At 57.0% G+C, this 16,397-nt stretch overlaps 3 protein-coding genes and 1 long non-coding RNA gene across 25 annotated transcripts in view; 2 read left to right on the top strand and 2 right to left on the bottom strand.

The window, feature by feature from the left end:
• The first annotated feature begins 36 nt into the window (after positions 1-36).
• On the top strand, positions 37-4,265 carry NOL3 (nucleolar protein 3). Of its 5 annotated transcripts, XM_045046127.1 has the most exons (6): positions 37-721; positions 846-937; positions 3,260-3,562; positions 3,710-3,915; positions 3,970-4,012; positions 4,115-4,265. In XM_045046127.1, exons 2-6 carry the CDS (start codon positions 895-897, stop codon positions 4,120-4,122), a joined length of 603 nt encoding a protein of 200 aa, XP_044902062.1. In that variant the 5' UTR covers positions 37-721; positions 846-894; the 3' UTR covers positions 4,123-4,265. The 5 variants fall into 5 exon arrangements, with proteins under 5 accessions (XP_044902062.1, XP_019675455.2, XP_019675458.2 ...); XM_019819896.3 differs by having other exon boundaries at positions 44-721; positions 3,710-4,012; XM_045046126.1 differs by having other exon boundaries at positions 47-721; positions 846-976; positions 3,710-4,012.
• Positions 4,266-4,679: 414 nt separating this feature from the next.
• On the bottom strand, positions 4,680-12,578 carry KIAA0895L (KIAA0895 like). 11 transcript variants are annotated; one of them, XM_019819884.2, is made up of 9 exons: positions 11,927-12,336; positions 10,976-11,171; positions 9,477-9,787; positions 9,162-9,236; positions 8,937-9,080; positions 8,536-8,668; positions 7,279-7,584; positions 7,048-7,145; positions 4,680-6,081 (listed from the first exon to the last, which is right to left on the bottom strand). In XM_019819884.2, exons 3-9 carry the CDS (start codon positions 9,729-9,731, stop codon positions 5,917-5,919), a joined length of 1,176 nt encoding a protein of 391 aa, XP_019675443.1. In that variant the 5' UTR covers positions 9,732-9,787; positions 10,976-11,171; positions 11,927-12,336; the 3' UTR covers positions 4,680-5,916. The 11 variants fall into 11 exon arrangements, 10 of the variants coding, with proteins under 10 accessions (XP_019675443.1, XP_023101887.1, XP_019675442.1 ...); XM_023246119.2 differs by having other exon boundaries at positions 9,162-9,359; XM_019819883.2 differs by having other exon boundaries at positions 9,162-9,787.
• A 345-nt stretch (positions 12,579-12,923) lies between these two features.
• The window catches only part of EXOC3L1 (exocyst complex component 3 like 1), a 35,560-nt gene continuing 32,086 nt past the window's right edge, over positions 12,924-16,397 (bottom strand). For all 8 annotated transcript variants that reach the window (XM_045046105.1, XM_023246107.2, XM_023246105.2 and 5 more), the window contains 10 exons: positions 15,783-16,395; positions 15,587-15,704; positions 15,320-15,445; positions 15,120-15,220; positions 14,802-14,912; positions 13,994-14,123; positions 13,732-13,854; positions 13,499-13,654; positions 13,283-13,407; positions 12,924-13,202 (listed from right to left, as the gene is read on the bottom strand). In XM_045046105.1, the coding sequence (XP_044902040.1) occupies positions 13,013-13,202; positions 13,283-13,407; positions 13,499-13,654; positions 13,732-13,854; positions 13,994-14,123; positions 14,802-14,912; positions 15,120-15,220; positions 15,320-15,445; positions 15,587-15,704; positions 15,783-16,395 (1,793 nt within the window). In that variant the 3' untranslated portion in view covers positions 12,924-13,012. The remainder of the gene's footprint in view (positions 13,203-13,282; positions 13,408-13,498; positions 13,655-13,731; positions 13,855-13,993; positions 14,124-14,801; positions 14,913-15,119; positions 15,221-15,319; positions 15,446-15,586; positions 15,705-15,782; positions 16,396-16,397) is intronic.
• Positions 13,080-14,412, top strand: LOC123382269. Its single transcript, XR_006590396.1, has 2 exons — positions 13,080-13,221; positions 13,309-14,412. It is a non-coding gene; the product is annotated as an uncharacterized LOC123382269 (long non-coding RNA).

Here is a 16,397-nt window from a genome sequence, read left to right on the forward strand (position 1 = left end):
GGGGGGGCTTTACATTTACAGAAATTTCCAGCTCCTAAGGCTTTAATAGTGGAACCCCTGGAGAGTGGAGGTTAGCTCCACTCCCTGCTTAGCTCCCACCCTCTGGCCTCATTCAGGGCTAGCATGTGGCCACTGCAACCTCCAGAACTCAGGGGCTTTTGGGGTCACATCCAACCTTCTAATGCATCTGCTCTGTGATCGTGGGTAAGCTGGTCCCCTTCTCTGAGCCTTATCTGCGACAAGCAGAGAGAATTCAAGAAGATGGATGTAAAGCATCTGGTAATTGCCAGGCCAAGAGACTGGGCGCTGGATATTTGGGGCCGCAGGCCGAACCACCCGCTCGCTGACTCAGCCGATGCACCCTGGGTGGAGAGGGAAAACGGACTACGTGTGTGAGCCCAGGCGGTGCTCGGCCTTTGCGGCCTGCTTCCCGGTGTCCTAAGAAGAACGCCCCCCTCTTCTCCACCCCTTCCCAGTTCCCGGCAGCCCTGGCCGCCCCGCCCCCTCAGCAGCTGCTGCTCCCACCCCCTCCCTGCCTAGCCCGTTCTGCCTCGTCATCTACTGCCCCGCGGAGGCTCAACTCTTGAGTGGGGCCGCCCGGAACGCACAGAACCGGGAGCCCTCCCCCACCCCCCTCCCCCCCGGCACCTGGCTGGAGGAGGGAAGAGAAACTGATTGGGCAGGATCTGCGCCCCCTCATCACCAGCCGCGCTCGAAGGAGGTCTGTGAGCCCCGCCCCTCCGCCGGACTCTAGCTCTGGGACTGGGTGGAGGGGAGGTAAGGGGAGCCTTGTGATCTCACTTTCGCAAAAGCTCCCGCAGTTTCCCACAACCCTTGCTCCCTAGCGTTAAGAGCCTGCGCAGCGAGGTGGGAAGGAGACCCAGACCCCTCTGGATGCGTGGCACCTGTAACCTCCTGAAGCTCCGGGAAGAATTTGGTCTGTGACCCTTGAAGGACTAGCCACGACAAAACTTTGGTATTCACTTCTGAGCATTGGGTCGCAGGGGGAGACCCAGACCAGCTAGGGTCTCTGCACCTCAGACTGAGGTGCACAAAGTGCAGGACTTGGCATAATGTGGGGAGGAGGTTAACATGAAAATAAGTTGGGGAGCAATAAGGGAAAAGGAGGGGCCAGTTCAATCTGTCCCCCCCCCCAATTCTCTGCACTTGTACAGAGTAGGTCCTGCACCTGTGACTGGGGGGACAGTCTTTGGAGGTCTCTGCCAAAGAGGGCAGAGGGTCCGTGTACACAGTGCAGTGATGTCCGTGCAGTTGTGAGGGTGTATGCTGTTCACTGGTTCCACAAGAGAAGGAACCAGTCTGCTTTTGGGACATTCTGGCACTGGGGTGGAAAAGGGGACATTTGAGTCACGGAGGATGGGTCCACAGCATGGAGGTAAGGAAAGGGTATTCCAGGCTTAGGGAATAGCATCTGCATCTGGTTCAGATGTGCCAGGGGCTTGCAGGGTTCTCCCAGCACTGTGTGGTGGAGGGAAGTGGGAGAAACCCCAGCTGTCCAGAAGGTTAGGAGGTGGCCTAGAGCAGCCAGCCAGATAATCTTGATTCTCTCTGATGGGCAGTGGGGGGAAACAGGCCATTAGGGCTGATGTTCTGCTTTGCAGGAGATCTTTTTGTAGTTCAAGTTAGAACAAATAAGATCCCAGTTCTGCCACTTGGTCTCTCTGAACCTGTCTCCTCACCTGTAAAATGGGGACAATAAATCCTGTCCCAGGGGCTTGTCAAAGTCACTATGTGGTGGGAGTGATGGGATGGGACTGAGATGTACTTAGAAAGACTGTCATAGGAGATGAGGTGACCATGGTGGGGTTGAGGAGGATACTAATAGAGACCACTGAGAGGTAGAGGAGTAGCATTTGTCAGAGATGTGACATGAAGGGAGAGGGAGGGGTGGGGGTAGTTCTGGTCTCTGGTCAGTGGCCTGGGGAAAGGGCTGACACTTCAGTATGGCTAGGAGGGTGAAATGGCCAGGGAGGCATAGCTTGACACCAGGTGGTAGTGAGAGAGACCTGGGAGGCAGGATGGGGGCTAGGACCAAAGGCGCTCACCCAGACCTGGAGCCAGGTAGGGAGGTAGCAGAGTGACCCCAAAAGGAGGATGAGACCCGGGAGGGTGCTGTGTGAACAAAGCCAAGGCTGGTGTAGGTGGGCTGAAGGATGGAGTAGTTCAGGGCCTGACCTATTTTGCCCCTTAATGCCAGGGGCTTTGCTGCCTGGGTCAGGCCACTCCAAAAGTGATGGACCTTTATCCTTGGTTGTTAATAAATGGACACAGCAGATTAACTTCTGCCTAAGACCTGCTGCTTGCGAGAGACAGTCTCTCAAAATGGGAGGATCCATGGAGGAAAACAGAAAAGTTCAGCAAGCATTTGTTGATGGCTTTTATGAGTTGGGTCTGTGGTACCTAAAGATGAAGCATTCCCAGGGAAGATTCCCAGGGAATCAGGGAGACGTTGGGTCTCAGGTAATGTCAGGAGGTCTTGGTCAGAGCTAGGTCTCAAGAGGATTCAGGCATCCCTGCTCAGGTATTAGGGAGCCAGGAAGCGCCATCAGACCAATGTCAGGGTTACAACATGGTGGTATTGGTGAGGGACTGCAGGGGTGGAGCCTCCCCCAGAAAGATGGGCCTCAGGATCAGGATAAGGAGCCTAGACTTCCTTCAGTTGGTGAGGGAAGGCTCTCAGCACTTGTGCTCTGGGTGCAGAGGGGATTCAGCACTCAGCAGAGTCTAAGCTGTACATGAAAGGCTAGACTAAGTAAGAGGTTAGGATGACAGAGAAATACTCAGCAGATAGACTGAAAAGGACCTGACTGCAAACTGGGTGTTGAGTATCCAGGTCAATTGTAGGTCTTTCTGCTTGTTAAGGTGGGGAAGCAGGCTGGGAAAAAGAATTTAGTTTGGATAAACGGTCTGAATCAAATGCAGGATCTGCAGGCAGCGGGGACACAGGAGGGACGACCTGACTGGGGAGAGTGGTGGAGAGTAAATAAGGGCCCAGGGATAGCATAGAGGAGAGGGGAGCCACAGCTGACGTTTAGGAACCCAAGGAGAAGCCTGAGGAGGAGAGGGGACAGAAGCAGCCTGAAAGGCAGGAGGTACAAGTCCTGTGCTGAGGAGCTGTCCGGCTGCCTGGGTCAAGGTGAACTTAAATCCCAGCCACGAGTGTTCACGGAGACCCTGGGAGAGAGGTCAAGGGCAGGGGAGTCCTTGCCCTATTACCTCTCTCCCCTCCCCCATGCAGCCCCCACCATGGGCAATGCGCAGGAGCGGCCCTCAGAGACGATCGATCGCGAGCGGAAACGCCTAGTGGAGACGCTGCAGGACGACTCCGGGCTGCTGCTGGATGCACTGCTGGCGCGCGGCGTGCTCACCGGGCCTGAGTATGAGGCGTTGGACGCGCTGCCTGATGCCGAGCGCAGGGTGCGTCGCCTGCTGCTGCTGGTACAAAGCAAGGGCGAGGCCGCCTGCCAGGAGCTGCTGCACTGCGCCCAGCGTACTACGCGCGCGCCAGACCCGGCCTGGGACTGGCAGCACGTGGGCACTGGTGAGCGCAAGAGGGGCGGGGCCTGGGCCAGAGCACGGGGCTTGGCGGGAAGGGTAAAGTGTGGAGCTGAGTTGTAGGTGGCCGTGTGCCAAGGATACCGCTGAGGCCTTAAAATGAGATACTCAGATACTCCCACCTCCAATCCAGGCTACCGGGAACGCAGCTACGACTCTCCATGCCCTGGCCACTGGACGCCTGAGGCACCTGACTTGAGGACCGCTTGCCCCGAAACGCCCAGAGCTTCAGACTGCGACGAGGCTGGGGTTTCAGGGGGCTCGGAGGCAGTATCCGGAACCCTCGAGGAACTCGATCCGGAAGTGGAAGCTGAAGTCTCTGAAGGGGCTGAGCCAGAGTTGGAACCCCAAATAGATCCGGAACCAGAGCCAGCACCTGAACTGGAGCCAGAGCCAGAGCCAGAGCCCGACTTTGAGGCGGGTGACGAGTCTGAAGGTGTGAGGCTACCCAAACCTGGTGTCGGATTGGCGGGAGGGTCCCCCCCCCCCCCCCGCCCCTGCCCACGCGACTACTTCCCCCCCCCCCCATCATTTCTAGATTCCTGAATGTCAGCGTGCTGATAGGCTGCTGCTCTCTGCCCAAAGCAGACAGGACCTGGGATCCTGCTCTGGCATTGGGGAGGATGCCACCAAGTCTCCACCTGACCCAGTACCACTGGAAGTGAATAAACTCCGGTGGGTCACCTTGGGCCCTCTCTGTGACTCTGACTTTTTGCCCAGGAACTAGGGTGAAGATCCATACCCCTAAGTCTTAGCAACCTGGGAAGCCCTGTGCCCCACTGCCTTGTCCTTAGCCCCTTTTCATCCTCAATAGCCCAAGCCACACTCCCCTGGAGCCCTCAGTTCCAGGCCCCCAGTGGGATGACGGCCATACCCTAGGGCCCTGCCCTACAGCCCTTTTCCTCTCATGAACCAGTTGGGGGGGGTGGGGTGCTGTGTAGTCACCAGTCCCACTTCAGGGAAGCCGTTGGGCCTGGTGCAGAGAGCCAGAGGAAGGGAGATTTCTCTCCACTTAGGACACGCTAGAGCTCACAGCCCTGGGAAGTGAGATTAGAAGTGAGAGAGGAAGAGGAAGGGATCTTGGGTAGACAGAGCCCACACACTTCATTGTGATTGTTGTTTTAATTGTCTGGCTTCTCTCTGGACTGGGAGCTCTGTGAGGGTTCTGACGATTAACTGGCACACAGAAGGTGATCTACACGTATTCACTGACTAAATGAATAAGGACTTTCCAACTGCATTTCTGAATTTTACAGGTGGGAAAACCAAGGGCAAGGGTCGGGGTGGGAACGGGTCAATGTCACACAGTTGAGTGAGGTGAAAATGGAAGCAACAACCACCTCTACACCTCTCCTGGTCCAAGAGGGGCTCGGACTTAGGACGATGGCTAGGGGCCTGCCCCTCAGGCTTGAGTGTGACTGCTGCCAGGCAATGCCACCCTCTGCCAGAGACCAGCTGTGAGGGTATGGGCAAAGACAGGAATAGCACAGGCCAATGGTGGGGAGTAGGGGCAGGGCCAGGTGAACTCTTGGGCTTGACTCACAAGTCCTGAAGAACTGTGTGTGTGTGTGTGTGTGTGTGTGTGTGTGTGTGTGTGTGTATGTGTATGTGTGTATGAGGGAGAAAGAGAGGGAGGGAGATGAGAGTGGGGCTAGGAACAGTTGGTGCCTTCCAGAGGAGCTCTGTTCCCTCCACCAAACCTTCAGAAGCTGCTGCCTCCCAAGACCCAGGATGCAGAGCACATAAATAGGGAATAAATACGTGACCAGTGGGAGAGGCAAAATGCTGGAAAGCACACCCCAGCCCAGCTGGGTCTCTACCACCAGGATCCCTGCCCCTTGAGTCTGTGTGAAAGCCAGGCCCTCAGGCTCAGGCAGTCACCCCAGGAGAAGGGAGATCCCCACCAGGACCCAGTGAGAGGTAGACAGCGTGAAAGCTGAAGGAGCACCAAGGGGCCAGGTGGGGGAAGGGAGAGACTGGAGTATGGAGACACTCAAAGCCATCTCATGCAAGAACAAGTTTCTACTCCCAAACCGCCCCCCATCCCCATCATGCTCAGCTTCCCTCCTGCCCTCAGGCTTACCTTCTGCTCAAGAGAGAACTAGAGGTAGGAGGGCAGACTCAGTTTGCCTGACATGCTGCTGCTGGTCCCTAGGCCCCAGCGAGGCTACCAAGGGACACAAACCCTCTGATGCCATCCCTACCTCCTGGGATGCTCCTGCCCTCCCAGTTCCCCAAGAAACATCTAGGCCATGGAAGCACAGAACAGTCAGCTTCATGTTCGGGGAGCTGATCTGGGGCCCTCTGTCCAGGGCCTCTGCCTACAGCCCTTAACCAGCATCAGTCAGGCAGCAGGCGGCCCAGTTCTGCTTCATCCAGCCGGTTGGTGGCCATGATGTGCTCCAGCTGCTGCCGGTAGCGTGCCAAGTCCTGCATGAAGTGGGGCACCCGGGTATTGTCCAGCACCCCATGGGGCCGCAGATGGTCTACATCCTCATAGGACACCTGCAGGAAGGAAGCTGGGCCTCAGGGGTAGCCAGAGTGATGTGGCTTTCAGGTAGCTGGTCCTAGCTCTCGATGAATTGCTCATTGCCCTCTGCTCCTAGAATGCCTCCTTCTACCCTCTGGATCCACTCCAAGGTTACATACCCTGAGGCTCAGTCCTGGATGTGTTTGTTCTCTCTTCGAACACTTGGTATCGTCCGTGCCCCACAGCCCCACTCTTGTCTCCAGCCCAGCTTTTCCCCTCACCTCCAAATGCAGGTATCAAGCTGACTCCTCAGCACCTTCCCCTGGATCTCCCTCAGACACCTCAGATCCCACACCCAATGCTGAACTGGGTGCCAACTTATGCCAGCCCCACCTTCCGCAAAGTTCTCTAGGCCAGCTCAAGGGAAAGAACCTGGAATATGTCACCCTCCAACTCAGGGTGGTCTTTGAGTTAGAGGGATTCCATTCTCTGAAGAGTGTTCCCCAGCTTGCTCCTCCCTCTGTATGGCTACTGTCCAGTTAGGCCAGACCACCAATTCTTCAGAAGTGATTGGAGAGGTGGCTTCCTCCTCCCCCCACACTCCCTTCCCTAGGCCTCTCTCTCCAATCCACCTCCCACTTAACATCCACAGGAAGCCCTCTAAAGTAAAAATGACATTTCTCTGGCACAAAAACCCAGAGCCAGAGACTTGGTCTCTGGCCACTTCTCCAGCCTCCTTCCCCAGCCTTTCCTGACTGCTCCCCTGGCCTGAATGCTCACCTCCTTTGAAATGCAGTATCCACCCACACACCTGAAGTCTAGGTCAGGCACCTACTTTTGCTGCCAGGTTGTCACTTCACTTTTGTTCACCTCCACCCAGGTTCCCCCCACCAGAGGAGCTTGGCACCCAGTCCTTACTCGAGCACCCATCAGAGGCTCAGGGAACACTGCAGTGACAAGGAGACCTGACTGGGATCTCTTAGAGGTCCGTGGCCCCCTACCTTGCCCAGTGAAGTCAGCAGTGGGAAATCGATGGTCTGGCGGTGCCGGAGAATGCGCACGATGCCATCCAGGTACACCTGATCCTTGCTGAAGCAGCCTGTGGGCACGGGAGGGCCATGAGCCCCTGGCCGGAATCCCACCCTCCTCGCTCCTGCTCAGGGCACTGCCCCCCACCCCGCACCCCCAGGTTTCCTTCAGGGCAACCCTCCCAACACAGCACGGGTGCCCACCCGGCAGCGAGGTGTCAGTCTGCCCGCGCTTGGCGCGCACACAGTACTCCCAGCGCACGTCAGCATCCTGTACGTAGCGCGCCAGGTCCTGGAAGAGCTGGCGGAAGGACATGCGCGAGGCGCGGTGGATGGTGTAGTAGAGCAGTGCGGCACGCCACAGAAATGGCTGCTTGCGGAACAGCACGCTGTGCAGGCTGGCCAAGCCCTCCTCCGTGGGGTTCGCTGGCCGCAGACCGTACTGCAGCCGGCCCTCGGCGCTGTGCCACGGCTGCCGGGCGTTGTTCACTCCCCGCAGGTAGTGAGTGCCTGCAGGGAAGGCGAGGGGAAGGCGACACTGGGTGGGGCATCCAGGGGACCAACCTGTGTCCTGCTACATCCTGCAGGACCTCTAGCGGGTGAAGGTGACTCACGTACACTCCAGCCCCTAAACTCAGGCTCTCATGCAAGTTCTCCCCACCCCCATTCCCTGCCCCAGACAAATGCATACTCACCCAACCCCAGGCAGCGGGAAGACCCTCCTCAGGTGAACTTGCACCCAAAGACTCAGAGTCCCACACACAAGAATCCTCCCCACCTATCCAGGGCTACACACACAAACAACTCTCCCAAACTCACACTGCCTCCCTATGTTGCCCCCTCTACCCCCTGAGAAGCAGGAACTCACAAACCACCCCGGGCCCCACATCCTGCATGCCCATATCATGTTGAAAGTCATGCTGATGACCCCCAGTGATAAACACCTTTTGCCCAGAGCTACAGAATTCTTGATGAGGAGACACAGACAGAAAGGAATAGTAATTAGTGTCCCATGTTCTCCATTTCAGCTCAGCCTATCCCCTCCTAAAACCTGGCTTTGTGTCCTCAACCAATTCCATTCCTAGGATCTGGCCTTCCACCCACCCTGGAGGGCCTCCATGTTGGCTGGGCTAGTGCAACCCTCAGGGTACTCCCTCTGGCCTGTCCAGGCCTCAGCAACCTTGTCCCCACTGTCAAGGGAAATCAGAAAGGAAGCAGAGGGACAAAAGATACCCAAAGGGAGCAAGAGATGAGGGTGAGCCCAGAGAGTGGGCAGGCATGTTCTGGCCTACCTCTGTGAGCCAGAGGGAGTAGGTAGCTGCTCACGAAGGGAAAGGGCCCGTCCTCCGGAAGGAAGGGGAAGAAAGAGAGGGGGTGGGGTTACTGGGGCCCCTCACTGCCCACCACCCCATCCCAGCCCCCTCTCATCCTACCCACCCACCCACCTACCCACACCCTGACCTATCTCGTGCCGCAGCATGCCCTCCAACCAATACTGGCGGGCTCCAGTCAGGTTGATGGCCAATGTTGGTCGGCTGTTCTCCACCATCATCACTGCCTGGGACAGCAGGTCCTCACTCAGCTGCACAACAACCTGCAGGTGGTAGTGACCTAAGCCATGGCCACCAGCCCTGGGGCCAGTATGCAGGTGGACATGCTGATGCCAAAGGGTAGCCAGGCCACACACCTGGCCCGGGCACCCACACTTTACCACCTTTGCTCAGAGCCAGCTCCCACCTTACTGGGGCAGGGATAGGGGCTTGGCTGGGGTCACTATCTGGCCACGTGTAGAGCTGGGCCTGGCATCAGCAGCCTGGTTTGGGGCACATAGAAAAGGGGCCCGGAAGACCGGGCTGGCTCACCTCCCCAACGCAGCCCTCCTTCTGCATGTATTTGCGCACAATAGACCAGATCTGGCACTTGGTCAGCAGCTGGCCCCCAGTTGCAGCTTCAAAGCGTTCATAGGTACCAAATTTCTCCAGGACAGCCTCAATGATGCCTACTGCCTGCACATAGGGTTGCAATGGCTGGTCAGACCAGGCCTCTTGGGTGGTCAGGCCAGGGTGAGGTGGGCAGGCTAGACTGACCTGATGGATGAACTGTCCAGAAGCCTCACAATACTTCTCCAGCACAGCCGTGGGCATGGGCTCCTGGTATTCGAACTGTGGGTTGTAGGTATAGTGGGACTGGAAGAACTTGTCCCGCTCACGGTCCATGTTAGTTGGCCGCAAAGCCACCAACATGCAAGGGCTCTTGCTGGCACCACGGCCTGCATCCTTTCGACTCTTAGCAATATGAGGAAGAGAGGCTGCAGACCTCAGGGTGCCCCCACCTGGGTCCCGTCCCCGTCCGGGTGGGGCCCGACCCTGGGTGCCACCCCCCCGCCGGCCAGTACTATTTACAGTATAGGTGCTCTCACTGCGACGCATGTGGCCACGGTGGCCCAAGTGCAGCTCTGAGAAGGGCTGCAGCTCAGGCTGGGGCCGCAGGGCTGAGGGGATTGACAGAGCCAGGGGCAAGGCCAGGGACCGAGGCCAGGGGTACAGCAGTGTCCCATCTCGGTCTGAGGGCTTCAGCCTATGGCGCAAGGACGAGGGACTGGCTGGTGGGCTGGGGGGTGCCTGCTCATACACCTGAGCCCCTGAGTCCAGCACCATTCTGTCCTGGGGGTCACATCCAGCCGAGTCACTCCAACTCCCCACACTGTCGACTTCTGGGGACAAAGAAGGGCATGTGGAGGCCAGTATGAGTGGCTGTGGCCTGAGAATCAGCAGGCCTGTGCTCCATACTGTCCATGCTGGGTGGGTGCTTAGTGGGCTCAGGGTCTGCCACCAAGGGTCTGGGGAGCTGCCCCCTCCCTCACCTCCATCCCAGTGTCCATGCCTTCCAGCAGGCTCACCCAAGGAAGCTGGACTGGGGGAAAGCAGGAGGCAGAACTTACACACCCACCTCGACAGCGGTTAGTTACTGGAATCCCCTTAGCCTATGAGCTGCTGAGAACAAGGCCTGAGCCTCTACTCATGGTTTTATCTCCTGTGCTCAGCACCCACACAGGCTGGGAGCTGGGACAGTATAGCCTCAGTTGCTGGGGTGATCAGTGAGGGGCTCTCACCACCTTCTACCTGCCTTCCGTCTATGGCCCTTTGTCAGTCTCATCCCTCCCCTCCCACCTGCTCCACCACTCCTCCAGCCCAGTTGGCCTCAGTCAGTTTGAATGCCTGCATGCTCCTTGCTTATGTTAGTCTCTCCACCTGGAATGCTCTCTTTCCTCTGGATCATCTGTGCAAATCCAAATTAGAATCAGCTTTTGGGGAGCAGAGGGAGACTTTAGCAAACTCAAGCCAATCCCTAGTCTGTCTCCTCTCAGAGGCCTCTTTCTAGTGGTCATCCAAGGCCAGTGTTTGGACCTTTACTCCTGACTCTGTACTAGGGCTCAGAACAATCCAGTCTCTCCCCGAAAGTCTGACTGAAGTCTCCAGATTCTGAACTCTCTTGCCTATTCAGGGATACAATTCCAGCATTTCTCCAACATCGTCAATCTCTTCCTCTACCAGATTCTTTCCATCAGCATAAACACTTGCTGTTATTTCTGTCTTAAAAAATCAAAAGCAAACCCTCACTTGACCCCACGCTCTCCCAGGCCCACCGCACTTCCCTCCAGCTGCTCCTTATTGCAGCACAACATCCCAAGTCATCTGCACGGAGTCGCTGACTCCTTCTTTCCTGTTCTCTCTTACATTTCACTCCAGCTAGGCGTTTACCCCACTCTCCATTGAAACCGATCTGACCAAGGTCATCAATGATCACATATTGATCAGCGCACTCAACATAATTAATCATTTCATCTTGGAAACACGTTCTCTACTTGGCTTCCCAAATACACTCAAACATATTCTCCTACTTCACTGGCTGTTCATTCTTGGTCTTCATTGTTCATCATTCCTATCTTCCTGATCTCTTAATGTTGTCATGCCTCAGGGCTTGGAAACTTCTATGGAAACTTCTCTCCTCTTCTCCATTTATGCTTACTTCCAAGGGTGATCTCATTCACTTTCATGGTTTCAAAAACATCAGCCCAAACTTCTATAAACTTCAAGCTGGTGTTGCCAGTTCTCAAGTCAATATCTTTACTTGAATTTACAACAGGCATCTCAAACTGAACATGTCCCCTGTCTGGAATGCTTCCCCCTCATATTAACTGCAGGGCTCACTCTCCCACTTTCCTCAGATCTCTGCACAAATATGTTATTAGACAAGTTTCCCTAACACACTCTCTGTAAAATAGTAAACCTCCCCCTCTTTCCTCTCCGCCACAATCTTCCCTTCCCCATGTTATTTTCTGAAGCAGTTATCACCATCTGAAGTACAGTATATGTCATTACTAGTTACCTCCCTTCTCCTTTTGAATGTTCACAGCTGTGTCCTCAGAACCCAGAATAGTATCTGACCCAGAGCAGTTACTCAATAAATGGGATGAACCCGAGAGCCCTGCTCCTTTGCAGAACTGGAATCATTCCTTCCACACACTCTGTTTCCCTGTATAGATCTGATCCCCCATCCCTACCTCCCTCCGTTCTGCCTAGTAACCACCTGTTTGAAAAAATTTCAGGCCTCAGGCTTCATTCTTCTCAACTAACTGTACACTTTTCTGGACTCCTCACTGATCTCTGGGCCTCTCCCTAGACCAGTCCCCTTCATCTCCCCCACCCCTTCTTTCATTCGACCTAGCTCTTCATTCGACCAAGAATACGCCTGCTTCTCTCATGTCTCAGTTCTTTTGCCAAGAATGCCCTCCCAATGTCTCCCTGTAGCAAACTCCTAACCATTTTTCAGGGTTCGGTTTAGGCCTCACCTCCTCCCGGAAGCCTTCCTGGCGTCTTGGAGGCTCCCAGTGTCTAGGCGGCTTCTTTACCACTGTGTCACTGTCGGAGCCTAGGTCTGTGTCTCCCCACCTCCCCCTTAACTCCTTGAGGGCAGGGACGGGTCTGATTGACCCTCATGTCTCAAGCACCCAGCACTACAAGCAGAATGAATGAAAGATGGCTGGGGAGGAGCCCAGACAGAAGGCGGAGTCCAGTGACAAATAAGAGGGTGTGGCCTGCGCCAATAAAAAACTCCGGGAGAGGGTAACGTGGAAGAGGAGCCAATGGGGACGGAGAGATGGAGGAGGGGCGTGACCTGTAGCCAATAAGTGGTGGAGGATGGGGCAAAGGGCGTGGCCAACCGAGGGCGGAGCCAGAGGACAATGGAGCAGGGGGGAGGGAGGTACCCGCTCAGATGAGTAGGGGTCGCGCCGCATGCCTTCGCGGCCTCTCGGAGGTGGAGGGTTCCGTCCGCGTACCGCGCCCCCACCTTTTCGTTCCTCTTCTCGCCACCACCGTTCCCGCTCCGCAACACCAATCGCCGCCGCCCACCCCGCGGACGCCGACGCTGGTGACGCACGCACTTGGGTGCGCGCACGCTCACACGAAGGCGCGCGTTTTCGCGTCAACCTCGGCGGCGGCGCGCACCCAAGAACACAGCTGGGGGTGGGACCAGTCAAAGCAGAGGGGGCGGTGTCCGCCACTAGGTCCCGCCCCTGGGCGCGGCGATGTCCTAAGCCCGCCCCTCCACGAGGGCTGGGGGAGTTTCAGGGCTTCAGGTGCTACTCAGCTTCAGAGTCAGGGCCTGGAGACCCGAGCTCACTGCCCTGGTGCGGATAGGTGGGTCTGTAGTCTGCGTACAGAGGCAGAAGCTCCCGTACTTGAGAATGCGGTCCATACAGGGCTGATGCCGGGATAGGTGAGGCGCAGCCCATATCAGGACTGGAGCCAGGATACCTTAGGCGTATTCACTGAGTGTGGACCCCCTAGTCTTTACACTTTTATTTCATCCCCCTTCCCCAATACACAATTCAGACATCCAGGGGCTGTGGCTGTATTCCGGGGGCAGCCGGGCGTCAGGCACAGGGCCCGGAGGGAAGGCAGGAGGACAGCGCAGGAGTAGGTACTGGCACGAGGCTAAAGAGTGCCCGGTGACCCGCAGAGAGAGAGGGCTGTGGGCCGGCCTGCAGGGAGCTGAGTGCGGCCAGGCGCTGCTCTCGGGACACATCCCCGCGCAGGTCCAGGAGGGCAGAGACATGATCCTCGCTATGGGGACCCCAAAGAGGTGTGTGTCAGCTCCGCCCCGTTCCTCCTCCCCGTCCCCCCACCAACACCAGTCTTCGCACCTCACGTCGGGAAATTTTTGTCGTAGGCCTGCCACCTCGAGGCCGAGCAGCATGGGGTCACGGAGGTTCAGTAGATCCCGCAGAGAGAGGAGCACCGGTGCGCAGTGAACACTCTCCTCCAGGCCCTGAGCACCCCAGAGTAGGTCTCGAACCCGCCCTCGACTCCCACCCAACCACTGAGACTCCCGCCCATCTGCTCGCCTAAGGAGCTCTCACCAAACCAAGGAAAAGCTCCCGAAGCTGGGCCGCATCGTTCTGCAGGCGCTGCGCTGCCTGGATCCTCTCGTCGGCTCCTCGGCACACTAGGCGGCCCTGCATCAATGCACGTAGGTACTGCAGTACCACCGTGCGCTCCGCCTCAGCCAGGAGAAGCTGCAGAGAACGCAATGAGTCCAAGACGCCTTTCCTATGGGCGCTTCCCTGCTTCCCAGCCTCTCCCTTAAGCGCACCTGGACTGCAGGATTCCGCACTCGCCTGAAATCCTGGCAGAAGCGCACCGTCCGCTCGCATACATCGTCCAGCAGCTCTGGGCTCGACAGCCACCGGCGCGAGGGCAGAGCTTCGAACAGGGGCTGGGGGGTGGGGTTGGGCAGAGACGGGGCTGGAGGAACGTTCAGACCTAGCATTTCCCCAGCAAAGACCCATACATATATATGCTGTATCTCCTAACCCTAACCCTAACCCTAACCCCATCCCCACCTGAAGACTTACCTGAAGCTCCGCCAGCAGCGCCTCCAACACCAGGCGGCAGATCCTCCTCTGCAACTCGTCCAGCCCTGCCTCCACCGGAGCCAAGTCTCCTGACGCCGCCCCGTCGGGCTGCAGGACGGACACGGAGGAGCTGGACCGACCAAAAGTTATGGCTTCAGGACCAAGGCCAAGGCCCTCACGGCCCTCTGTTGTCTAGCCACGCTGACGCCACCTACCGGCATAAGTTTGTGGAGGGAGGGGGCACTACCAAAGATCTGGGCCTTAGATTGAAGCTGGGAGTGATAGGCTCCGACAGCTAGAAGAAACCCAGCCAGAACTGCCTCTAATTTGCAGTGTAACTTTGCGCAAATCATGTCTTTTGGTTTCTGTTTGGGTAAGGGAAGCCTTAGGAGTGAATAAAAAATCATCATTAACTTGTTTGTCCTCTCTGCCCCCACCTCAAAGAACATAAGACCTAAAAGGAAGGGAATTTTTTTTTCTGTTATGCTCACAATTGCAACCACAGCCATTATTATGTGGCACAGAGTAGGACTTTGATATGATACTATGTGCCAGGTAGGCACTATGGTAGGTACTTCACATCTATTTTCTTATGTGATTTTCAGAACGTACCATTATTACTCACATGATACTTATGAAAACAAGATTCAGAGAGATTAGGTAACTCACTCAAGGTCACACAGCAATTAGTAGAACTAGGATTGGACTCCCAGGGTTAAGTGAGTCCAAAATTTCTAATGGTCTAGTGTGGACTGCGTCCATACCTAATTGGGGTTCAATCAGCGGTTCTGTGGGGGCCTCCTAGTACCTGAGTGCTGACTGGTAGTTGAGGGTGGCCAGTAGGTAGGGCACGTAATGAGGAGCCATTGCTTCCCCCCTGATGTGGTCTCGGGAGAATCGGATCAGAGCATCACTAAAGCTGCAAAGGGCAGAGATAGTTCCTGTACCTGTCACTCTGGTATCCCCACAACCTGAGTCCCTGGTACTCCAGCCCCACCTCCAAGAGACTCAAGACCTTGTTTTGAAGGAGCCCCTTCCCACTGGTGTGCCTTATTCACTCAGAGACCCTTTAGGCAACCCCAGGAGCCGGGCAAGGGGTTGGGAGTGGGTCAACGCCTTGGCAGACCTCCTCAGGAATGTGCCCAGTTCTGACAGCGCCATGCCATGCACCCGCCGCTGCAGTGACTCACTGACCAGGCTGGTCACGCGAATGTTCTCTTCCAGGATCTACAGGCAGAAATGGGTGGCCCTCAGCAGAGTCCTAGTCCTTCTCTCCTCCCCTTTCCCTATGGGGGCTTCCCACCTGCCTGGTCTCTTCCCACCCACCTGGAGCACTATGGCCGGCAACGGTGAGTGATAGAAGCCAGAAGAGTCTGTGCCAGGTTCCTGCTCTCGGTTCCACTCAGCTACCTCCCCATCCAGTGCCTTCTGAAGCCACTGGGCCACATTAACCTGGGGGAAGGGGCAAAGGGCAGCAGGATACTGCTGTAGCAAGGCACTGCTGCTGCTAGAGACAGGGAGACCTGTAACTCTACAGATACAGGCCCACAGCTGGTGGCAGAGCTTCTCTGTGCCTGGGCCCCAACTACTCACCTGGATTTGGGTCACAAACATTGCCTCCAGCTGTTCAATGTTCTCTGGGGTCAGGAGGGGCTCCAGCTGAGACACATCAGCCTCAGGCCCCAACTCCAGGCTCCCCATCATTTCTGGCCTAGAGGTGGGTAGCCCAGTGTCACTCTGAGCCCCAGCCTCTGATCCACCCACTTCTCATTGCCCCAAGGGTACTGACCCCAGGTACACATGCAGTGTCCAATGCAGTAAGGCGAAGGCGTCAGCAGCTCCTAGCTTAGGCCCTTCCAGCAGTTGCTGCAGGCATCGACGCAGTCCACTGTGCAGGGTGTGGGCCCAGAGCCGGACCACCTTGTAGTGTGGTGGGCAGCAGGGTGCCACTAGTGCTTCAGCTGTGGCCAACTCAGCTGGTAGAGCCACCCGCAGAGCCTCCAGCCACCCTGCCAAGGCCCCTGGCTCAAGCAGCAGAGGTGTCCCAAAGTGGGTCCTCTCCAGGCCCTCCTGCAGTGCCTGCAGACAGCGCCGCTGCCAGTCCCGGGGGGGAAGCTCCAGGGAGGTTGTGTGCCTAGCATCCACCTCTGCCACACGCACAGCAGCCACCAGCAAGGCTGGGTCCTCCCGTGCCAGCCGCCCTGCCACCCCCGCAGCCGCCTCCACAGCCTGGCCCAATGCCTCAGCTAGAGGGCCCAACCCCTCGAAGACTGGCAACTCCAGGCCCCCCAGAGGTGCCCACGTCTCCTCTTGCAGCTGCTCCAGCTCCCGAAGGCACACATATGCCTCCAAGAGCCGCTGGGCACCAATCAGGGTCCGTGTGTGGGCCACTGCAGCTGGCACT

The sequence above is a fragment of the Felis catus genome, chromosome E2 (assembly GCF_018350175.1).
Source record: "Felis catus isolate Fca126 chromosome E2, F.catus_Fca126_mat1.0, whole genome shotgun sequence".
In the NCBI taxonomy this organism is placed as follows: Eukaryota; Metazoa; Chordata; class Mammalia; order Carnivora; family Felidae; genus Felis; species Felis catus.